The 23,841-nt window shown below is 37.6% G+C and overlaps 1 protein-coding gene across 1 annotated transcript; it reads left to right on the forward strand.

The window, feature by feature from the left end:
- Nucleotides 1-20,514: 20,514 nt before the first annotated feature.
- On the forward strand, nucleotides 20,515-22,720 carry LOC128536070 (homeobox protein HMX3-like). Its single transcript, XM_053510222.1, has 2 exons — nucleotides 20,515-21,023; nucleotides 21,877-22,720. Exons 1-2 carry the CDS (start codon nucleotides 20,747-20,749, stop codon nucleotides 22,638-22,640), a joined length of 1,041 nt encoding a protein of 346 aa, XP_053366197.1. The 5' UTR covers nucleotides 20,515-20,746; the 3' UTR covers nucleotides 22,641-22,720.
- The last annotated feature ends 1,121 nt before the right edge of the window (nucleotides 22,721-23,841 follow it).

The following is a 23,841-nucleotide window of genomic DNA, read 5'->3' on the forward strand; positions in this document are numbered from 1 at the left end:
AATGTATAAGTTGTTAGAATAAATGTATATAAATAAATAAAATACCTTAATACGCGAACGAATGTTTTAACTGTAAAATGAAACACTGAACGATTTGGCATAAGATAAAAATACTTTTTAAAAACACTATTATTATGCAGTATTTGGAACTATCATCTAGGAGATATATATGTATATGTATATTTCTGTGAAGAATGGCGGGATGCTGCATTATTTTGCATGAGTGTACTGTGTACAAGTTGCACAAGTTGCATTTTGTCCAGCCCAGCATGCCCCGTGTCTGCGTTTACTATCTGATGGATTTTTAAAGCTTCATCTTTAGTTGTCTTTCTTTATTGCGTATACGTCAATTATAAATAAATGTTTTTATTGCATTTAAATAATACTTCTCCCTTCTTCTTTCATGTGTCTTCTTCTCCCCGCCTCTATATTAATTATATAACTAATTTAAGCAGTATGCTTATTTTTTTATTTAATGTAAAATAAACACATCTATGTATTAATTTTTTGCTTGTTTGTTTATGTTCCTCCTTTACACAATACTGTGTGTGTGTGTGTGTGTGTGTGTGTGTGTGTGTAATGCCTCTCTCTCTCTCTCTTTCTCGCTTTAATCAGCTTTTAAGTGCTTTTCACTGAGCTCCTGATTTATGCGCCGCTTTTGTGGTTTTATTAGCGCCTCAGAACCATTCATTCCTCTGCCCAGGCTATTAATGATTATTTGTGTGTGTGTGTGTGTGTGTGTGTGTGTGTGTGTGTGTGTGTGTGTGTGTGTTAATTATTATTTGTAGGGGGTGGTTGAAGCCCTCGAGCTCTGTTTTTGAAAGAAAGAAATTCATCCCGGAGAGGAAAAAACCTTTTAAAAATAGAGCGAGAGAGCGAGAGAGAGAGAGAGAGAGAGAGAGAGACTCCATCTTTAATTCCAGAGTGACAGAGGGGTAAAAAGAGAAGTGGAAGAAGGAGGAGGAAGAGATGGAGGGAGGAGGGTTTATTCTGTACTCTTTATTACAGCAGAACCCCTCCATCTCTTTCTCTCTCTCTTTTTTTCTCTCCCCTTCTACCCCAAGCACTCGACACGGGGCGCGCGAGAGAAAGAAAAAAGAAACCGAATAAGGGAATAGCGGATCTTAACGCTTTTCACTCGCGCGCGCTTTCATTTCTGCGCGCGCGTAATGAATGTAATTGGTGTCTACAATGACAAGGACACTTTACACCATAACACTTCCCCTTATCCATTACACGCTTTCCCTCCCTCTATCCTCCCCTCCAGCACTTTCTTCTCTTATCCTTCTTTCTCATTCCTATTCTTTCTACTTTTTCCTTTCTTCATCCATTTCTCCTTAAATTTTATCGTTGCTTTGTTGTTGTTGATCTTTTCCTTTTATAGTTTATTTCTCCTACTTTCATCTTCTTCAGTCTCGCCTGAATCTTTTAATTTATATTCTCTATTAATTTTTTCTTCTCTTTATTTCCTCTGCTTTCTTCTTTTGTATCCTCTTCTACTCCTCTTCATTGCCCTCTTTTCTGCAGATTTTCGTTCATCTTCTTCTGCTTCATATTTTCTTTTTCTCTTATACCTTTCTCCACTTCTTATCCTTCCTTTAAACTGCTCTCCCTTTGCCTTTTTCACCTTTTTTTCTACGTTTCTAATTTTCCTCTTCTTACCCCTTTTCTTATTTTATCACCCTATCTCCTACTTTTCTTTCATTTTCATGTTTTTCACTTTTTTACTCTCAATCTTTTCTTATCGTGATCCTCTTGCGTTCTTTTTCTCTTCTTATAACTTGCTCATTGCTTTTCTTTTTATATTTTCATTCTTATACATTTATTTCTTCTTTCCTGCTTATTTTTATTCCCCTTCTTCTTTTATTAGTCTCTTGTTGTCCTCCTATTTCATCTTTTTATCTCCCTTTTAACTATTCCTCCGTTTTCATCTTTTCCCATTTTCTCTGTCTTTCTCTGCTTTTCCTTTCCTTCCAATTATCCTTTCTTCATATTTTCATTCTTTACGCATCCTCTCCTTTACAACCATTTCTTTTCCTGCTCTTTTTCCCTTGACCTTATCCTTATTCTTCGTGTCCGTTTTTCTTCTGTCATTCTTCTCTTCTCCCCAATTCTTCCAAACTTACTCGTCTTGCCCTGTTTCCCTCTCTCTCTCCTTGCCACTTCTGCTTGAAATTAATTTTCTCCACTCTACTCTTCTGCTTTCTCTTTTGTATCTCCTGTTTCTCGTTATCAGTTAGATTAGTTTATAATTACATTGCACTAGACAGGAAGCCTACATTACACTACCTCACTATTCAAATAGCAAACATTTTGCACATTATTCTACAGTGAAAATAATAGGGAGTAGAAAGGACTCTCTCTCTCTCTCTCTCTCTCTCCCTCTCTCACACACACACACATACACACAGACACCGAGTGAATAGCTGTTTAATAAAAGTGTCGTCCCGCAGATGATGTGACTTTACGAGGCGGCGCGCGATAAAACCCGGCCGTCGCTTGAGGAAGTGTGCACGCGCCCGTGCTCGGTATTACGGGGGCCTATTAAAGTCTCGCGCGGAGAGACATTTACACTAAACAGTGACATCCCGCTTCTGCTCGCGCTCACAGAGACAAAGGGGGAGGAGAGGGGAAGCGACACGAGCCATGACGGATTACACAATTACTGTGAAATGTGTGGCGTTTTCACATCCATGCAAAAGCTGCGCGGGTCCTCCCTTTTTTACCGTGAGTTATTACCGCGCGACGCGAGCCCCAGTGATGAAGCGATAATCAATTCCTGTGACTGAGGCTCGAGGGAGCAACAATGATCACTTCTGCCGGCGCGCGCGTGATGAAATGATGGCACTTTAAAGTGTGATGGATGCGCCGCGCGCGCTCTGTGACTTTAAAGGAGGTTTATATGAACCCGAAAAGTGGCCGTGTACAAGAAAAATGGTTCCCGAAAGGGCGTGTCCGGAGGTATCATAGAGATAGAGTGGAAAAGAGGTGGGAACGGATGTAGGGGGGTCACTAGAATCCTATGGGAGCTTTTACACTTGGATAGAATTTTTTGCCCCGTGGTTGTGTGTTTTTGCAAAGAATTCGGTATATTTGTATGAGTAATTTCGGATTTCTGGTCTACTTCACTCTTAAGACCAGACAAAAATAGTCAATGAATTCTCAAAAAGTCGCTAGATGTCGCATGTGACGTCATAGAATCCTCGAAATCAATGATTGGTTGTTTGCTTTACACACTGGTTGTGAGAAAATTGATCTACCATGAAAGTTGTCAGCATCGGGGGAGGCGTGGATACCAACTGCATCGGGTTACCGCTAAACAATATTTAAACAATTAATAAAACAACAATAGGACAATAAGTTAATGTAGATGATAAGTGACACATAAATTCTCCAGGTGAGATTGAATTAATAAGATTATCTAAATCGTCACACAATAACATCAGTGTAATAATCTCAAAACATAGCTCCTTTTTAAATCTATTTTATTTTACATTAAATAACCCATAGATTGTTCTTTAAGGTTAATCTGCAACATTGAGGTCTTATACCTTTCCGAAAATGTTTTTGATTTGGAATCTATTATGTCATTTACAGTTCTCCCAGGTAGACGTCGAAAAAACTTCTAACTTTTAGATAGCCGCTTTTCTTAAACAGCATAAACGTGCAGCGCTACTGTGAAATGATGGCTGGGCCACGACTGGAAGAGTTATTGCGTACTGATGCCATTTATACAGCCCCGAAAAGTGGAAGCGTTTTTCCTTCCTGTGCTCGCACAGCCGTAACTCATCACCGTGAACGATGGCTCACGAGGCGCACTTGCACCAATACACACATTTCACACCACACTCTGTCCGCAAGAGGAGGATTTAGAGCGTTGTAGGCTGCAAATCTATAAAAAATACACAATACACAGCCTGAACATTTATGATCAACACCCCCCAACGCCCCCCCCACACTCCCCGCCCAAAAAAAATCATCATCAAGCACTAATAGTAATCAAGGAAGTTACTCCGCATTGTGTGTCCTTTACACATCACATCCTGTGACTTTATTAAATTGGTGGCAGTCACCTGGTTTTGTTAAGACATGTAGTTGCATTTCATCAGAGCAGCAGTGGGAGTTAATACCATGTGTAGAAATAATTCTATACAGAGCTATGGACAGAACAGCCAGAACTAACACTTACTGATAACTAATAACAAGGCTGTAATCAAGAACAAGTCTTAGACCAAGACCTTAGTGGTCAAGGCGAAGTGTGACTAAACATTCAAACTAAGTCAATTTTCAGGCCTTTGCTTCAACAAGCTGGCTTCATTTGTACATTGTGCCAGTGTTCAGGCTGTTTTCTATAAGGACAAATTGTTGTCTTGCTAAATGCTAAAAAAAACTAAACAAACAATATATTTACATACAACTCAGCTATTTGATTTAGCTAGTCCAATGGCTAAGACTGGGACAAGACCAAGTACTCAGATCCATGCCAAGTCCCTAGTGTGAAAGCACCCTTAGATGCATAACTGAAGTTATGTTCAACAGGTACAGGTATTGCTACATGTAATATTCATTAAAAACATTAAGGTAAGGAATTTGAGTCTCAAGAGGATGTTAGTGAAGTTAGTTTGTATTGGCATAGTTTATAGTTATAACATTTTTGACATAACTTGTACTCAACCATATGTATTCACTAATTTTTTTTTTTTCCAGGGAAAAAAATATGTAAAGTCAGCAGTATTATATGTGTTTGTGCTTTGGTGGTGGTTTTTATTAATGTATTGAACAAAATAAATAGTTAGTTCAGAAGGCTCTCTTTCCAAGCAGTTGGAAAGAATACTATCAGTTTAGTTATGTTTTAACATTTTATGTTTATGCCAATATACTGTATATTTTTAAGAGAATATAATTATTTTTATTAAGTTTTTTTTATGTTTTTAAACTATACAGAAAGAACCAAAAATATACAGCAAAAGAACAAAAAAACAACCTCCCATTCCCCAACACCAGACATAAATATAATAACTCTATACCAATCAGATGCCTGTAGAAAAGAAAATAATAATAGCATAAATAATAATCCCCACAGCCTTTCTTTACAATACCATATTGCATGCGTTCATTTCCTCAACAAAAGTTTTTTTAAAAAAGGTTGTGAGATATTATAAAATGTTTACAACATAATTTAAAATGTTGGCTAATTTTATCCAACTTAAGATGATAAATTACTTCCCTTATCCAGTGGCTAAATGTAGGTGGAGTAGGCTCTTTTTATTTAGTTAGTATCAGTTTCCTACCCAAGGGGGACAGAAGGTCAATATTTTAATTCCTTTTGTAAAAACTAGTGTTTTCCGGGATCACATCAAACAATGCAATAAATGGAGATGGCTCCAAATAGTCCAGAAAAGGTCTCAAAAATATTGATCCAGAAAATGTAAAGTCTTGGATATGATACATACAGCAGAGTTGCAGGAGCCTGCATGCATCTATCACAAGTGGTACTGTATCTATATTAGATTTTATCTTAGAAAGTCTGACTATTGACCAATGTAAGCGATGTACAATCTTAAATTGTATTACAGCAATAAGCAAATGGATGATGAGAATTTTTTTTTTATTATTTTGTGCCAGATTTCCTCTGAAATTGGTTCATCTAAATCGGTCTCCCAATTATTCCTGAGTAAATCTAAAGATTTTAAATCATACATACTGAGTAAATCATAAATCCTACTTAAAGCCTATTTTAGGACTGATTTACTTTCAAATATTAAATTTAATAAAGGGTGGAGGGCATGATGGGAAATGATTAGATTCAATGCTACAAAGTTCAGAAACTGCAAGTACCTATAAAAATGTGATTTGGGAATGTCATATTTTGATACCAACTGTTCAAAGGACACACAATGAGATCAAACCCTTTCTAGCCCAAACCTCAAAAGCATCATCCATCATTGATGAAACAAACGTAATTTTTAGCAATTGGTGCAGCCTGTGATAGCTCTTTTTGGAAAAATTATAGTTTAATCGGATTTCAGACTTTAACTGAATGTATAACAACTGGATTAGAAGTCAAACTAGAAATTGGTTAAATAAATGGTATTTTAGAACAAAATAATGCTATTAGAGAGGTGGATCTAACTAAAGACAGGGGCAGTAATGTTGTTCTTTAACCAGAACATCAGTGCTCTTATGTTGGCTGCTCAATAATAATATATGAAATTTGGAAGTCCATCTCTCCTTCTGCACAGGGTCTCTGCAGTATACTTTAAAAAAAAAATTATATGTTTTTTGTTCCAAATATCTTGACATCTGATTATTTAACTTGGAGAAGAAAGTTTATTTTTTTTAAAAAGACGAAAGGCACTGAAAGATGTTCAAAAACTTGGGCAATACATTAATCTTTACTGTATTAATTCTTCCACCCAATGAGAAACGGATATGATCCCAACACTAAAGATCTTGATAAAAGACCAGATAAAAGAGGTGGATAGTTGACTCCATACAATTTTTTATGATCATGCGCAACCCAAATCCCCAAGGTATTAAATTTTTTAGAGCTAATTTTAAAAGGAACTGAGCTTAAAGACGACAGACTGACCCCATCACCAACAAGCAATAGTTCACTTTTTTTGGATATTAACTTTATAGTGACAATACTTTGGATATTTTGCCAAAGTATTGTCACTAAGTTAGGAAAGTTTGTCAGTAGTTGTGACAAGTATAATAACATGTGAATAACAAGCAAAACCTTATGTTCCAATCCTGCTGGCTGAATACCCTTGATAGCAAGTGGTTCCATTGTAACTGCAAATAGAAGTGGGGACAGGGGGCATCCCTGCCTCGTGGCATGTTGGAGCTCAAAATAAGTATATATGTTGTTATTAGTAAAAAAAAATAGTATTTTTACGTGCATTTAGCCCTTGCTCTGATGCAGGGGAGATAATGTGATATTAGACTGAGAGTTTATCATTAAGCACATGTCATAATAAAAAATGTTAGAAAAAATAATAATAAATTTAGGGGGGCACGGTGCTAGGGGGGGCCTAGTGCTTTGCACTGTTGCCTTGCACCCCCATGGTCAATTCCCACTTTGGGGTCTGGTTTCATGGAGTTTGCGTGTTCTCCCCATGCTTGTTGGGATTTCCTCTGGGTGCTCCTGTTTCTTCCAATGATATGCAGATTAGGCTAATTGGTGTTCCCAAATTACCCATATGTATGTGAATGAGCATGTGAGCGTATGTCTTTGGATCCAAAGTGCGCCCTGTGATGGATTGGCGCACTGTCCAGGGTGTACCATGCCTTGCACCACGAGTCTCCTGGGATAGGCTCCTGGGCCCCCCGCAATCCCTGTACACAGAATAAAGCGGTATGGAAATTGCGTGAGTGAGTGGGTGAGAAATAAATTAATAAGACAAGGTTCAAATGCTTAAAATATCCTTAATATTTATAAATAGTCACATGGTTCTGCTTAGGATTATCACTGATTAAAACAGTGTGTGTCTCACTAGTCATCAAGATAGTGTGTTAAAGCAGAGATATTGTTACCACCAATTTGTCATGGAGTTAACAGCTTGTTATGCTCCTCTTTCCTGAAGATGTCATCAACCTTAAAGTTCCCCCTTTACCACTGACTGGTACAAAGCACTGAAGACTGTTTCCATAAGTATTACTTAAATCTCTCTTGACACAGAAAATTTGTATAATCAGTTGCACACATTTTTATTTGTAATGTCCATATAATAAATAATGATTTTGTAAATACAACCTGTTAAATAGGATGTTGCATAAGTAAGTGCCCCCTCCCCAACATCTGACATATATGAGGCTGACTGCATGTTATTGTTGTTAACATTAAACCGAGTGTGTGTGTGTGTGTGTGTGTGCGCGCGTCTGTGTGGTTGACCTCATGGGGACAAGAGAAATTCTCATTTTTTTACTAACATTTTTTTTCTTTAAAAATACAAAGGTTTTTAAAAGTTACGGTTGGGTTTAGATTTATATTTAAAAGTATTAATAATAATCTATTAAAAGTAATTAGCACCAGGTCCCCAGACAGACAGTAAGACAAGCATGTGTGTGTGTGTGTGTGATAGAGATAAGGGGTCTGTTACAGATAGCCTAGACACCCAGACTTTGCGAGAAATCCCATCAATAAAGCAATTTCTGATGTCATAACACTGCGACTTTGGCAAAATCCTAAGGACCTGAAAAAACTTTTTCTTTCCCTCTGCCACATTCGAGTCTCGCGCGTGTGGATGTTAATGGATTCCGTACAAATAATATTCGGCCATAATGGAAAAGGTTGAGCCAGGCGAAGACAGATGAAGTCATAAACACGTATAATTGAGAATCAAAGACCGATAAATTTTAAACTGCTATCCGTTCTCTCTCTCTCTCTTTCTCTCTCTCTCTCACACACACACACACACACACACACACACTCTCTCTCCCTCTTTCTCTTTAGATGATGATCTATGTCGTGCGGCCTCTGGAAAATGGAAGGAGATTACGGGTGGAAATTATAACAATAAATTTTCTAAACATACACCTTGATTATGCTTCGATTTTTTAAGAAGGTGGAGGAGGTTTGGATGAAAGCTGAAAGCTTGTCGGCTAAATGGCGCTATAAAAATAGGTTTGCCTCGAGGTGTCATTTTCTCGCGCGCGCCTCTTAAATGGAGGGGAAATGAATTGTGTAATTTATCGCAGAGTCAGATTAGATCAGCATATCCCATCAAAGGCACAACAATCAATCAGCTTCTGTCTCAACAGCTCACAGGAAACACATAAAGCAGAGCGCCTAATGGCCTCCCAATCTAACAGATTGATAGACTTATCCACTCCCGGGGGATGAATTAAGAAAATCGGCTTCTCTCTCTCTCTCTCTCTCCCCTCCTTCTCTCTCTCTCTCTCTCTCTGCATTTGTAAAATCTGCATTTTAAAATACAAAAGCTGCACAAATGAAGCACCAGCTTTTAAAACAGGATGGACCATAGAGATGATGATGAGGATGATGATGATTAAGACTGGATATGCAAACAATGAAGAAAACAGACGATTATTTGTTATTCAGATGAGATTCAGACGAATCTCTCTTTAATGAACAGATGATGACGGACACTCATTTAAAATGTGACCACAGAGACCTATTAAGCCCCCTTCATTGATTCAATTATTTAAGCGAGACATTTTACAGTAATAAAAAGGGGGGGCGCTGACACTCATTTAAAGAGCGATACGCTGAATTTATTCCCAGTCATTTTAAGTGTGTAAGATGCTATCAGTCGGCAGCGTAATGGACTTAATTTGTACATAATTAAGCTGCCGTTGCATTCAGACTGATGAGAGTAGAAGAGACAAAGGAGAGGATGGTATGCATCTGAATATAATATTTTAGAAGGTCATGTCTGAGCACTTGCAGTAAATTATTAAACAAGTGGAAGGGTGTACTCTGTATTCTACCGTATTTCACTAATACTGATTTTTATCATTCAGGAATTCAGGACAGTTTTTATTTTTGTGTCTCCCAAAATTTAGCTTCCAAGAAAGCTTGAATCTCACCTGTGCACGGTGTTTGCATGTTCTTCCCATGCTTGATTTGATGGGTTTCCTCCAGGTACAATGTAGGCAGATTGGCGGTCTTGTGTGATTAAGTGTGTGATTTGTTTTATATTTTTGAAAAAAAAAAAAAATATATATATATATATATATATATACAAGCAATTATTGTACACGTTTTATTTATTAAAGGAGACCCATTATGAAAAATATTTTCTTTCTAATATGAAGTCATATAAAAAGAGCCCCTCTCCCCATTTGTTGCTCTGTTGTTTGCCTCGTTTATATAGAACTTGAAATTGTGCATTTGGAGATTATCTTTTCTTTTTTTTTTTTTTAAATAATTAGAAAGTTTTGCTGTTTATACACGTCCTATAAAATGAAACAAAGAGACAGAGGTATAAAAGTGCAGGTGGAGAAGTATTTCAGCTGGGGCATTAAAATAAAATATGGTACCTTTAAAAAACATCACATTTATTTGTTTTTTTTTATAGTTACAGTAAATGCTATGGAACTTAAGTTACTGTTATAACTTATAGCAGTTAGTTTCTCCTGACATTGAAGCTTGTTAAGTTACAGAGAATTTGCTAAATATAAAAATATCTTAAACTAAAAGTTCAAGCTTGACATGGTGCTATCACTGGAGTCTCCTTCCTTAAAAATGGACCATAAAGTGAAAACTACACCATATTTAATATTACTGTGTCCCTGTGAAAAAGCTGTTGCCATGGAAACAATATCACATATAAATGAGAGCATTAATATAAACCTGCACTGTTGTCAGAACTGCTGTTATGGAGAATTAATCAACAACTTCTGACCAATCAGAATGCAGAACTCAACAGCGCTGTGATTTGGACAAACTGATGAAATCAACACTTTGAGTTTAGACGCTATTGTAACATCACACCAATAATCACATGATATAAATTACGATACTGCAGGAAAACAATTCTCAAAGCTTCTCAAAAAGACTGAAGATCAATACGAGGCAGAATAAAAAATTAAGGTCTCATTCCAGAATCATCATCATCTTCATCCTCATCACTGTGGCCTCCTTGGAGCCATAAACCATTGTTTTATTCTTCCCAACAGCACCAAGCTTCATATCTGATTTGTAAGTGCGTCCTGAGGGCAGCAGGCCATTTCTCCTGCCATAAATATCCACATGGCCACAAATCAGTCGCAAACAAATTCACACGCCCTTTCTCTCTCTCTCTTTCTCTTTCTCTCTCTCTCTTGCTCCACAATCGCCACTGGAGAATGCAATTAGCGCTTTTATGGAGCTGATGACAAGCCATATGTTACACGCTAAGAAGCTGCAGGAAACTTTAAAGTCACTTTCCACACTGTGAACTTCACTGATGCATTTCTTTCTTTAGGGAAAATTTTATAGTCCATACAATTTTCTGGAAGTTCTCTGAAATGAGAAAATCATGATGATGGTGGTGATGGTGATGATGGCGATGGAAATGTGATGATATTTTCATGTTGACACAGCAACAGGCAATCAAACCTAAGCAACACATAGCTACAAACTTTAGTGACTTAATTTTTTTAAATTACAGTATATTTACATTATATGCCACATTACAAGATGCTGTAGGGGTGTATCAAATCCATACAATCATCTGGTTCAATTCATCGTTCCAACCCTTTAACCCGCAGTGGTCCGATGTTTCTTCAGTTCCACTGCTCACAACTTTAAATAGTTTTTGTTTGATGATTAAAAAAAAATCATACATGTAACAATTTTCCTGTCATATACAAGCTCTCAGTAAATGCATACAGCAACATTAGGAAGAAAGATAAAGCTCAACAGGAAGTAGCAGAGGTTGTTGCTGGTGAGTCTACACAGCTAGTACAGTTATCTCTTTTTGCTAATCTAATCTGAGAATGACACCAAATCAAATCTCTGATTAGCGTGTGATTTATTATAAGCATGGGTTTATTTTCTACTGTCTTATACAAGCTGTTGTTAAATGTGTACAGAGCAAAAGAAACATTTTGGAAGGAAGTAAAAGAGTTGAGCGTACATAGCTAGTACAGTTTGCTTTGCTAATCTAATCTGGGAAAAAAGCAGGTATGTAAAGGTGTGTAAAATATAAATCGCACTGATTTCCACACTGATTAGTGTGAAATTATTTATCATTACTCTTTTTTTATTATAACAAAAAAAGTGCTGTGCTGGCCATGTTCACAAACAACAGGAAAGACTTGTTTCCTGATAATGCTAACATAGAGTAAGACTGAAGGGAAAGACTTTGTTGATGGCGAAAATGTTAATGATGGTAAAGGCAATCTTGCTCTTTTCAGTTGTTCATGTATTTCTCTTTCACTCTCTCACTTTCTCTTCCTCTTTCTTTCTCTTTCTTGCTCTATTATCCAGTCAAAATGAAGCATTGATTATTTGTAAAAACATAAGTGCAAATCAAATTGGCGCTCCTGGAAAACAGAACCTGCAACACACACACACAAACACACAGACACACACACACACACACAGGAGAGAGAAGTGAGACAATTATCGACAAATTGATTTTGTGTGTGGCCCATTTCTTTTCCTCTCCTCCTTTGCTGTAAAGAGCCTCTAAATCTCCCTCGCTGCCATAAAGCCAATGTTCCCTGAGTTCGGTGCAACCTTTCCCTCTGCCTCTTATATATTTTGCTTTCCATTTCGCTTTAATAGCACAAAAATTGGCTACATATTCTTTTACAGTCCCGCGACGCCGTTACGGCCGTGTTGTCATTACGTTATTTATGGAAAACTATTTTGTGCTTACTTATATTTTGCCACTTATTTCCCCCACGCGGCCTACTCGCCTCCTTCACTCCATTCCAGGAAGCCTTAAAGCCAATTCGTTACAGGATTGAGGTGTATGTGTGTGTGCATGCAAGACCACGAACAGGAGTTATCTGGAGTGCTAAGTGAAAGGGCCCAATGAGCTCTCGGGAGGGGGGTGGGAATGAAACTGAAAAAATGTAATAGAGAGTAAAGAGGATAGACGAGCCCTCACAAGATGGAGAAAACAAGAGCTGAGGAATATAATAGAGTCAGAAAGAAGAAAGCAAGAGAAAGGGACCAATAGAAAAGACAGGGATTGAAAGGCAAAAGCAACATTACAAAATAATAAGTGAAATCTGACTTCTTATAAGCTGCTATAAAAAAATTTAGATTAGTAAATGACTCAAGTGAATCACTTAAGTGAACGTAATTGACTTAATTGAATCATTTAAGGTGTTATATACTTGTGTAAGTGAAATAAGGTCAAAGTTGTCTTTTTCTGCTTAAGTATTTGTCTATACTTGAATCACTTGGGGAGAGTCCTGCTGACATATGTGAATCACACAAAATATTAATTATTTAAAAAGTTATCTAATCTAACCGAATCATCTACTAGAGCCATCTACTAATAAATCATGTAAGAAGTCATCTACTTATATAAGAGAATAACTCAAACAGTTGTTTAACATTGTAAATGAATTTGTTCAGAGAGTCATCTACAAATTTATCACAATCACTTAAGTAGTCATCTAATATTAATAGTGAATCTTTCGAAAGTGATGCTAAATGTTGTACATAAATTGCGTAAAGAACCCTCTACAAATTAAAAGAATCACTTGGGGAGACATCTGTTTATGTAAGTGAATCACATGTGAATTCCATTTATCCATCCATTCACATCCATCCATTCGTCCATCCATCTAGGAATCTCTGTAGTCTAGCTAGGTACCATAGAGGCCAATGGTGATAACCATTGTATTTATTTCCATCCTACAACTGTATAAATGTTTGAACACTTTAAGTGAATTGCTAATAAGTCATTTACTAATGTAAGTGAATTGCTCTGCTCCATTGATTTAGCAGATGATTACTTGAGTTATTCACTTACATTAGTAGAGAACTCTTTGAGTAATTTACTAATTCTAATAGATGACACCATAAGTGACTTTCTTTACATAAGTAAATGACTCATTAAATGATTGATGTGCATTAGTGGTGATTCAGTTGCAGTAGTAAACAACTTCTCTAGTGATTCACTTTCACATGTTGTTGTTGGTCTTTCGGCTGCTCCCACTGAGGGGTCGCCACAGCGAACTGTGCAACTTGGCACAGGTTTTATGCTGGATTCCCTTCCTAATGCAACCCTCCCATTTTATTTGACCTAAGGACCGACACTACATCTAATGGCAGGGTTTGAGCATTGGCTGGGAATCAAACACCAGTCCTTCCGCATGGCAGACGAGAGACCTACCACTGAGCAACCAATGCTCCTTAAGTAATTTTCAATAATAAACATTTTTTATTTATTCACTTCAACTATTAGATGAACCCTTAAATTATTCATTTAAATTAGAAGACAGCACCTTAAGTGAGTCACTTACATGTGCATTTAAATGCTTGAGTAATTCAGGATTTGAGTGCACAGAATGATTGGTGTGTCTACACTCAGGACATATGATGCAGCTGTCCTAAGGTTTAGACAAAATAAGCAGATTAGAGGGCTGTACTTTGTGTTAAGACTGCAGTAGCCTTAATATTTTTCCAAAACTATAATGTAGCATTTATATGTATGCTATGTTTTATTTCTTTTAGATCTTTACACCTATATGTCTGGATGCAAAGCACTTAATCATGCTAATTGGGTAATAATGGCTGTGTGACCCTCACACCCTGTGGTCACTTCAGTCTCTTTATCTCTGTCATAAAAGTAAATAAGGGTCATTAATGACCTCTTACACATTTTTGGCCGCGGTGCATGTAGCGTTCAAATTCTTCCCCCTGCAGCAGGCCCAGCTGCACAGATCAATAAGAGGGCTGAGAGGTCGGAGGTCACATGGCGCGGCTCATTTAGTGACTAACGATGCCTGTGGTGGAAGGAGAAAGCTTTTCAGAAACCATTTTGAAATGCTATATTTCTGTGACAGATTGGAGGTAAGGTTTGGTTTGAGATTAGAGGAAATAAACAGGAAAAAGTGTGTGTGTGTGTGTGTGTGTGTGTGTGTCAAAAGTGACCTAAAAATGTCAGCGCATACAACATGTACAGTACCATACAGATGACTCAGATATTAAAGTCATTAAACTTTTGTAACATTTAGTGTTAATTCTTGTAAACCTCCTACACTTGAGATGTTCTGCATTATTAGTCAATCAGAACACACCTTGCTGTCAGATAACAGGTTCAGGTTAACAGCCAATTGAACAACACACACATTCTCCCTAGCATGCTTAGACTGTTAGATGCTACAGAGTGTCTCTTGCCCTCTAAATGACATTGATGTGTGGAAGGTGTCTCTCTTTAGGCTTATAAAAGGCTAATAATTGGCTAATCACTGCCTTTGATTGTGTGTAACTTGATTGGTCGTCCATCAGCCAATCAATATCTTCAACAGGCCAATTAAGGGAGGGTCATGGACAGGCCAGACAAGCTCTTTACAAATTAAATGCTGCACTCAAATTCAGTGTGTGTGTTATGGTGTGTGTTACAGTGTGTGTGTCTGTGTGTGTGTTTGACCTTCAGGCCTTTAATGACTCACTGGAGTTGAACAGGACATTAAACTGACTCCAGTATGTGTGTGTGTCATCCCTATTCCCTATTACCTTCACTGTAGAATAATGTGCAATATGTTTGCCATGAGTAGTGAGGAGATGAAATGTAGGCTTCCTATCTAGTTGTTTCCCTGCATAGTTAGGTGAAAGACACATGCTCAGTGCCTAGTGAGAGCTATCTAGACTAGGTTCCCTATGTTGTAACCCTGAAAAGTCCTATTAATCTTAAGCAGGTTGAGTACTTGGATTACTTTTTTGATGTAACGAGTAATCTAATGCGTTAGGTCCGCCATTTAAGTACTTAGTTATTTAGTTACTTTTTAAATAATGTAATCCATTATTTAGACAATTTATGTAATCAGTGAGCCAGACTGTTCAAACTCTGATTAAGAGGTGGATTCTGCTGATCTGTATAATACCCCTATACGCGATTTCGCGCGGTGTACTGTAAGTACGGTTCATCATGACTCACAGTGAGTTTTGGCTCTGTGATTACGTTTTCAATCTTTCCGCGTTTAATTTTTAACATTTTTAGATTAATTTTTGACATATTTAATGGAAGCTCATGGACCTTACAGAACTTTGCGGAATGATGGCGGAACGTCGGCGGGCAATAGCGGCGGCTCACGGTGCCCAACGCCATATCTCACTGCGAGTCAAACCGCATAGGTGAGATAGGGGTATAAGTAGGTAACAGATTGTGGGCCAAACTTCGCTGAGTGATGATTGTATAATTATAATTATAAAGGTCTTAACTAAAACAATATGCACGAGTAATCACAAAGGAGTTTTCTTTTTGTGCAATGGAAAGTTACTCTAACTAGTTACTTTTATCAGAAAGTAATGCTGTAATGTAACTGATTACTTTTTAAACACAGTAATTTTGTAATGTAATTAGTTACTTTAAAAGGTAACGTCCGCCAACACTGTTGAACACAAGCGTTCCTGGCTCAGAAACCATGCCCAATTTGTCTTGAGCATGTTACAGCATACTAATGGTTCAAATCAGATACAAACACCAATCACACATGAACATGAAAGTTGACCACTGTTTAGAAGGCAACATCACACTGAAATCTCTGTTTGCAAGGAGGGCGCAATTACATCCTCGGTCTTACACAGCCAGTTGATAAAGTAGAAATAATATTAGACATCATGTGAAGATTGACTTACTCATCCTCTACTTCTCTTTGTGTTATTGGTTACTCCCAAACCAACTAGGCGCGTACTGCCACCTACTGTATTGAAAAGTGCGATTGGACTCAGGTACAGGAAAAATAATATTCATGTGTGCACTGGCCAGCCGGGAGAAGGGCGAAATCATGATGTGAAAATGCCCTTACAGTTACAGCTATACCTCTGGCTGTTACAGTACAAAGCACTGACACTGACTTGTTCTGGAGAAAACTTCACCACATAAAGGAAGTCTGTCCATATGAATTGTCTGTTGCTATGGAAACGATAACATATTAGAGGAAGTGCTATAATTAACCTGTGCTACAGTCAGGACTGCTGTTATAGAGAATTAATCTGACCAATCAGAATGCAGGACGCAAAAGTTCAATGATATACAGTACAGTGCATCATAATAATCAACACATTGCACATTAGAAGAGGTAAGTAAAGTAAATCAGTATTTTATTAATATTTGAAACACTTTACAGTAAAAGCCGGCATTGCGTCTTGGTTTGCTCACAGTGTTATTTATTGTTTATCTGAACAGCAGAAGGCTTTAAAAGATGTTATAAATGTGCAGAGGCGCATTAGCTGTTAACGTAGGCTGTGTTTAACATCAGTACTCCCCCGCCTTCTCTCTCTCTCTGTCTCTCTTTCGCACACCCTTTGCTCGCTATTCGGGTCTTTTATCACAATTTTCCAGCAGACGCGCGAAACTCACAAGATATCAAAACAAAAATCTATATATAATACGAGAGCAATTACAGGCGCGCGCGCTCGAGGCCTCTCTCATCTGCGCAGGCTCGTTAGAAGGTGATGGATGTAAAGCTATAACCTATCTAAACCGCCGCTTTTAACAAACCTGCAGAAATACTATCATCTCTCTGATAGGAGCTGCCGAGCGTGTCGTCCGGCTCGCGCCCCATCCGTCATTTACTGCTAATCAATAACTATAACCCTGGCAAATAAATAATCTAACAGCCATACAACACACACACACACACAAACCACTATCACCACCACCACCACCACAGAGAGAGAGAGAGAGAGAGACAGGCAGACAGACAGAGGGACAGTCAGACTTATATAAAGCCACTAGCAGAGAGAAAGACAGAAACAGAGTGAAAGAGACCTACAGAAAGAGGAGAGAGAGATAGAAGACCGTATACACACCCATTCTTACATGGGTGTAATAGAGAGAAAGACAGAAAGTTAAGCAAAACATGAGAGCACAAAACAAAGAGGTGTGTGTGTGTGTGTGTGTGTGTGTGAGAGAGAGAGAGAGAGAGAGAGAGATAGATCCTTGTTCACACCACCCTAGAAAGAAAAATAGAAAAAAAGAGACAAAGTCTGATACACCCAAATTTGCAGACAAGACAGACAGACAGACAGACAAGACCGACAGACAGACAGACAGACCACACCATTACACCTCATTCACACTTTTTGATAAATAAATTTATAATTTACATATCAGAATATTTTTGGAAGATGAGAGAAAACCATAAAACCCACTTCACCAAGAACCTGTATAATTCCACACACAGTAATTTAAGCTCAGGATCAACCTGGAAACCCATGGTGAACCTATGGAGAACCTGTATCAATCCACACACTGTAGTTCAAGCTTGGGATTGACCTGGAAACCCTTGGAGAATCCAGAGATAACCTGTATAACTCCACACACAATAATTCAAGCTTAGGATCGACCTGGAAAACCAGTAGATAATGAATCCAAATGCACCAGTAGTAGTACACTGTTAGAACCTCTAACCTTTGGTTGCCCCCTTTGCAGAAACCATCAAAGCTTCTACGTAAACATTGTATAATAAAGAGTTTTTCCTATTAAAAAAGTAGATGATAAGAATCATTTACTGCCCAGTGAATCCTTGAAAACCCACTGATGAACCGTATAAAAAATTGTGAACTCAATTAACTCTTACACTACCCTCAGAAATTTTTTTTTCAAAATGTACACCTAAATGTTTTGCATGCAGTGTGCAGAACAGAGTCTATATTACTGTTCATTACCTTCTTCGTAATATCTGAACCTTCCAGGAATTTAATATTTAGCATCTTATCACTAAAAACACTCTTATGTTGGCAATTAGAGGTCCCATTTGAGGGTCGTTAAGGGTTTATTAAAAATGTAGTATATTAAACTGCCATTTAAAATGATCCTTATCAGGTTTTACATATAATCCTAAAGACATCATCCAGAGAGACAACTTGATATAGCTCATTGGTTTTTGAGTGAAATCTAAGAACATCCAAAGAACTGTGTGTATAGTACAAACTCTAAATTACTATTTTTTTTCTTCTTAATATCTAGAAACTGGCTTAGTGGTAGTGTAGTGGTTAGCACTATCGCCTTGCACCTCCAGGGTCTGGGTTCGATTCCTAGCCAGGTTATATTCCCGCCTCTGTGTGCATGTTCTCCTCGTGCTTGGTGGATTTCCTCCGGGTACTCCGGTTTCCTCTCACAGTACAAGGACATAAAGTTCCTGGCATAGGCTCCACGCGCCCTGTGACCCTAAGGATTAAGCTGTATAGACAATGAGCGAGTAAGTGGCTTAGTACTTTGGTTCACTTGTAGGTAAACAACAGATACATTTTCGAGATATTGTTAGGGGTTCATGGATAATTAAGGGTTTTTAACCTCTTTATTCTACTTGGACTGGAGAACCTGTAAGAAGTCAAAATTTTATAAGAATATAGTAATTACTGTTAACTGAACATTTCTTGTTGTTGTTGTTGTTGTTCTTCTTCTTCTTTAGACTTCATATTCAACACTTTCATACTTCAAATGTTTAAAAACATTTTAAACTTACCATCTCTCGCTCTCTTTCTTTCTCTCTCTCTCTCTCTCCTTTTTAGTTTTTTTGTTACTTCATCATATTCAGCTCCTTAGCTTTCGTTCAAGAAGATAAACATTATTATTATTACTATTATTATTATTATTATTATTATTATTATTAATTTATGTTATTTGTTAAACGGGGTTAAATGGTAACCCTGCTACAAAATACAGAATGCAGATTTTTAAATATTCTCTGCATTGATATTAAACCAAACACTTGACGAAAAGTATTTCATGTGATTGGAATCAATAATGAATGTGTTTATATCATATCAAGCACCATTTGTAATTATTATTATTATTATTATTATTATAGGTGTTTTTGTTAAATAGTTTACAAACCATTATCTTTCGAACGTACAGCTTGCTCATTTGAATTCTTATAAATATTCATAAATACCTGTGACTGCCATAATTAATCACGACCAGCAGAGGGCGCGCTGATATCAAGCCATTAACCTCACAATTACCACGAGAATCAATACACACATTCTAACACACACGAGCCCGTATGCGCGCTCCTGCAGACTATACCAGTCATCCAAAGTACAATTTATATACTAAATGCTAAGCTAAAGCTACAAAAAAAAATTCTCACACACATCACTTTCTCACACTTTTCTCTTTCTGAAAAATACAAAAGATACTATAAATACCTGACTTTAAATACAAGAGGAAAATTTTAATTTAGAGTCCACTCTAATGTGACACGCGCGTCCATCACAGCTACTGGATATCCCATATCCCATGCTTCCCTGAACCCGCAAATGGTCTATTACATTCTCAAAATAAACAGAACCCGACAAGAGTGTCTTTTTATCAGCAGTGGCAATACATATATGTCTCTGCAAAAACATGTGATTTATAGAACCATATAGAATTATTTTATGATGATGATGATGATGATGATTATTATTATTATTATTATTATTATTAATAAAAACTCTAAAACTTACTTACACTTATTCAGTGTGTGTGTGCGTGTATGTGTGTGTGTGTGTTGTTCAGCCTACATAAATATAATGACTGTTTATCTAAATAAATAAACCACAAATAACGCTCGCGCGCACACCTCATGCGCCATATAAGCAGATGTAAAACTAAATAATGCTATGATAATTATTTGGATGGTATTTTAGTTTTAAGTTTTTTAATTCAGTGAATAAGGAAACAAATAAACAATTAATATTTTAATTGTATTATTATTATTATTAATAATAATAATAATAATAATAATAATATTATACGGATGTAATTAAGAGGGAGGGCCTTCTTCCCTCCCCCTCCCCTTTTCTCTCTCTCTCTCTCTCTCTCTCTCTCTCTTTCTCTCTCTCTGTTTAACTCTGCTGCTCTTCTCTCTCTCTTTTCATTCCTCTCTCTCTCTTCCTTTCCGTTTTGTTGGACTCCCCTCGCGCTCTGAACATGACCCGAGACATCGCCATTGTTTCCTCTCTCACTCCTCCCTGCGTCTTTTAACGATCTAAGGACGTTTTACTGGACTTTTTGAACAAAAAAAAAAGGAAAAACAAAACCGGAGCAAAAACTGCTTTAACATAAGTCGTTACCTCTCTCTCTCTCTCTTACTGTTTCTGTCTCCCTCGGTCGTCATGCCGGAGCCTCGCGGTTCTCCCGCGGATTCTCCGTTCTCCATCCGGAACCTGCTGAGCTGCGACACCAAGCCTAAACCGGCGGCCAAGCCCGCGAGACCGGAGGCAGGATTCGGGGTCGGTTTCGGGTTGGGACTCGGCTTCGGAGACTTCAGCTTGGCTCGGCTCGAGCTCCTCAATACACACCGGTTAGCACTGCCAGCGTACCTGGAGCGCGCGAGCTGGTATCCACCACACGCGCTCACCGGAGCTGCCGCACACCTGTACAGCACCGCAGGTGAGATCGTTAACTCAACATATATAATATAATATAATATAATATAATATAATATAATATAATATAATATAATATACACGTTACAATACAGTACAATAATATAATATAATATAATATAATATAATATAATATAATATAAAGTAGAAGAAGAAAAAAAAATTATTAACAATGAAGTTCAGGAGAACGTAACTGTTAATTCGTTGTAGCAAATATTATTTGTTTTTACTCTTTCTGCCCTTAAAATTTAACATTTAAACTTATAGAAATAAAGGTACCTTTACTAGCCTATATGTGCAGCAGGTTTTAAACTTTAACATTCTTTGTTTTTAAAATTATTTATAAAGCTTTGCAAAACGTTATTAAATGCTACAGCGACAAAGAAGGTACTAAATTTTTGGTATCTTTATTTCTGATTGTGTGTGTGTGTGTGTGTGTGTGTGAGTGAGAGAGAGAGAGAGAGAGAGAGAGAGTACAACAAAGCATAAGTACACTAATCCTTACAGAGATTTTTATCCCATAAACGCACTTTTATGACGACAAAGTGGATGTATATTTTAATCTGAATAATTTTAGTTTTAGTTTGAGTTTATCGAAAAGGTTAAGAGTCTGTGTAACATAGTTCTTAAAAGGTTTAACGAAGAGTTAAAATGTCTCCTGAATTAGTTTAACTCAGAAGAGGAGCTTAACACCGAGTTAAATATTGAAACAGATATGTAGGATTAAATCTGAGCAAAAATCTCTCTTTTTCACACACACACACACACACACACACACACTAAAAAATGTTTTGTGAATGAAAGCAACTACATTTTTTAAGCTAATTAGATAATTGTATGTGCTTTTTTTTCTATAGATAAAAGCAGCACTTGCTCAGAGAGAGACTCCCCGGAGTTCCGGTCCGACCCGGAAACTAAGGAAGAGCACGACGACGATGAGGAAGATGAGGAAGAAGAAGAGTGTGCGAGGAGCGGAGATGAGGAAATCGAGGACACGGACGCGGAAGAACGAAAAAGAGATTCAGCACATGGAGTAGAAGACGAAGAGGAGGATGATGAAGAGGAATGGAAACGGCGCGCGCGGGTGACACCGACGACGGCGGCGATGGCGTTGGCGGAAGCAGAGGAAGAGGACGAAGAAAAAAAAGCAGGCCACAGGAAGAAGAAGACGCGCACGGTGTTCTCGCGCAGCCAGGTGTTTCAGCTGGAGTCCACGTTCGACGTGAAGCGTTACCTAAGCAGCTCAGAGCGCGCGGGCCTCGCCGCGTCCCTGCGCCTCACCGAGACCCAGGTGAAGATCTGGTTTCAGAACCGCAGGAACAAGTGGAAGCGGCAGATCGCCGCCGAGCTCGAGGCCGCGAGCCTGCAGCAGCACCACCTACATCACCATCACCACCAGCACCCTCTTCACCAACAGCACCACCAGCAGCGGATCGTGCGCGTGCCGGTACTCTATCACGAGAGCGCGGCGGCGGCCTCGTCGGAGAGCGCGACCCCTCATCACACGAGCGCCAGCACCATCACGACCAGCGCGAGCGCCACCACGCCCACACCGCTCCTCGCCTTCCCGCATGCGCTTTATTACCCACAGCCGCACATACCGCTGCTCAGACGCACGTAGACTTTATTTAATTTATATTATATTATATTATATATTTAAAAAAGACTGAAATACAATTTTTTATAAGAAAATATAAACTGACTGAGAAATTATTTTTCTAAAAAAAAAACGAGTTTTGTCACAGAAACGATTAACGCAAACCACTTAAATATTTTATTTTATTTCATTTAATTCTCGGCCTGTTTAACAAAACTATCCAACTATAGTATACAATTAGATAATGCTAAGGATTATTATTATTATTGGTAGTAGTAGTATTACCAATAATAATAATCATCATAATAATAATACTTATTTTCATTTTCAAAAAGCAGCTGACTTTCTTTACATGATTTTTTTTTACTTCTACTTACCTATATATATATATATATAAATACATTTTGTGTGTGTGTGTGTGTGTGTGTGTGTGTGTGTGTGTACATGCGCGAGTGCAATATTTTAGGGACTTTGTGTTTCTGAATCTAATCTAAAGATATTTCCAGTAATAGTTTATTCAAAGGACAATCACATCCGTCTGCATTAACAGAATTACATATAAATCCATATTAAAACCCGGAAATGACGTTGAGATTTAAGTTTGAATGTAAATATAAAGTAAGTGCATTTTGTGTGCTTTGTACAGAGAGATGGAAAATCTTTTTTTGTATTGTACCCGCTGATTCCTGTTGTGAAATAAATAAATGTTATAAAGCTATTCATAGCTTTTTCGGGTGTGTGTGTTTGCGTGCGTGCGCGTTACTTGAGTTTTGAACCACAATAATAATAATAATAATAATAATATTCTGCTTGTCACTTTATTTTATTGTCACATATTTTTAAAGAGAAAGATTTCAATAGCCAACCACAACAAGTCAATCAAACAGCTTTAAATAAAAAGTGTCTTGTTGACAAATTGAACCTGTTAGCTTCAGTCAAGCTACAAAATACAAAATGTAGATTTTAAAATATTCTCTGCATTAACATTAAACCAAACACTTGTTAGACTAACAGACAAAAAGTAGGCTATGTCTCATGTGATTGGAATAAATAATGAATATGTTTACATCATATCAAGCACCATTTTAAAATATTATTATCATTATTATTGGTGGCACCACAAAGTGGTTAGCACTGTGTCCTTACACCTACAGTGCTGGTGTGTGTGTCCTGTGATGAGTTGACACCAAATCCATGTACTTTAGTACCCCACATTCCCAGGGAA

This window comes from Clarias gariepinus, chromosome 13, assembly GCF_024256425.1.
Source record: "Clarias gariepinus isolate MV-2021 ecotype Netherlands chromosome 13, CGAR_prim_01v2, whole genome shotgun sequence".
In the NCBI taxonomy this organism is placed as follows: Eukaryota; Metazoa; Chordata; class Actinopteri; order Siluriformes; family Clariidae; genus Clarias; species Clarias gariepinus.

Excerpts from the sequence above, each read along its gene's own strand:
- LOC128536070 (XM_053510222.1), top strand. The coding sequence starts at position 20,747 with ATGCCGGAGCCTCGCGGTTCTCCCGCGGATTCTCCGTTCTCCATCCGG. Across the intron at positions 21,024-21,876 it reads ACACCTGTACAGCACCGCAG|ATAAAAGCAGCACTTGCTCA; the intron begins GTGAGATCGTTA and ends TTTTTTCTATAG.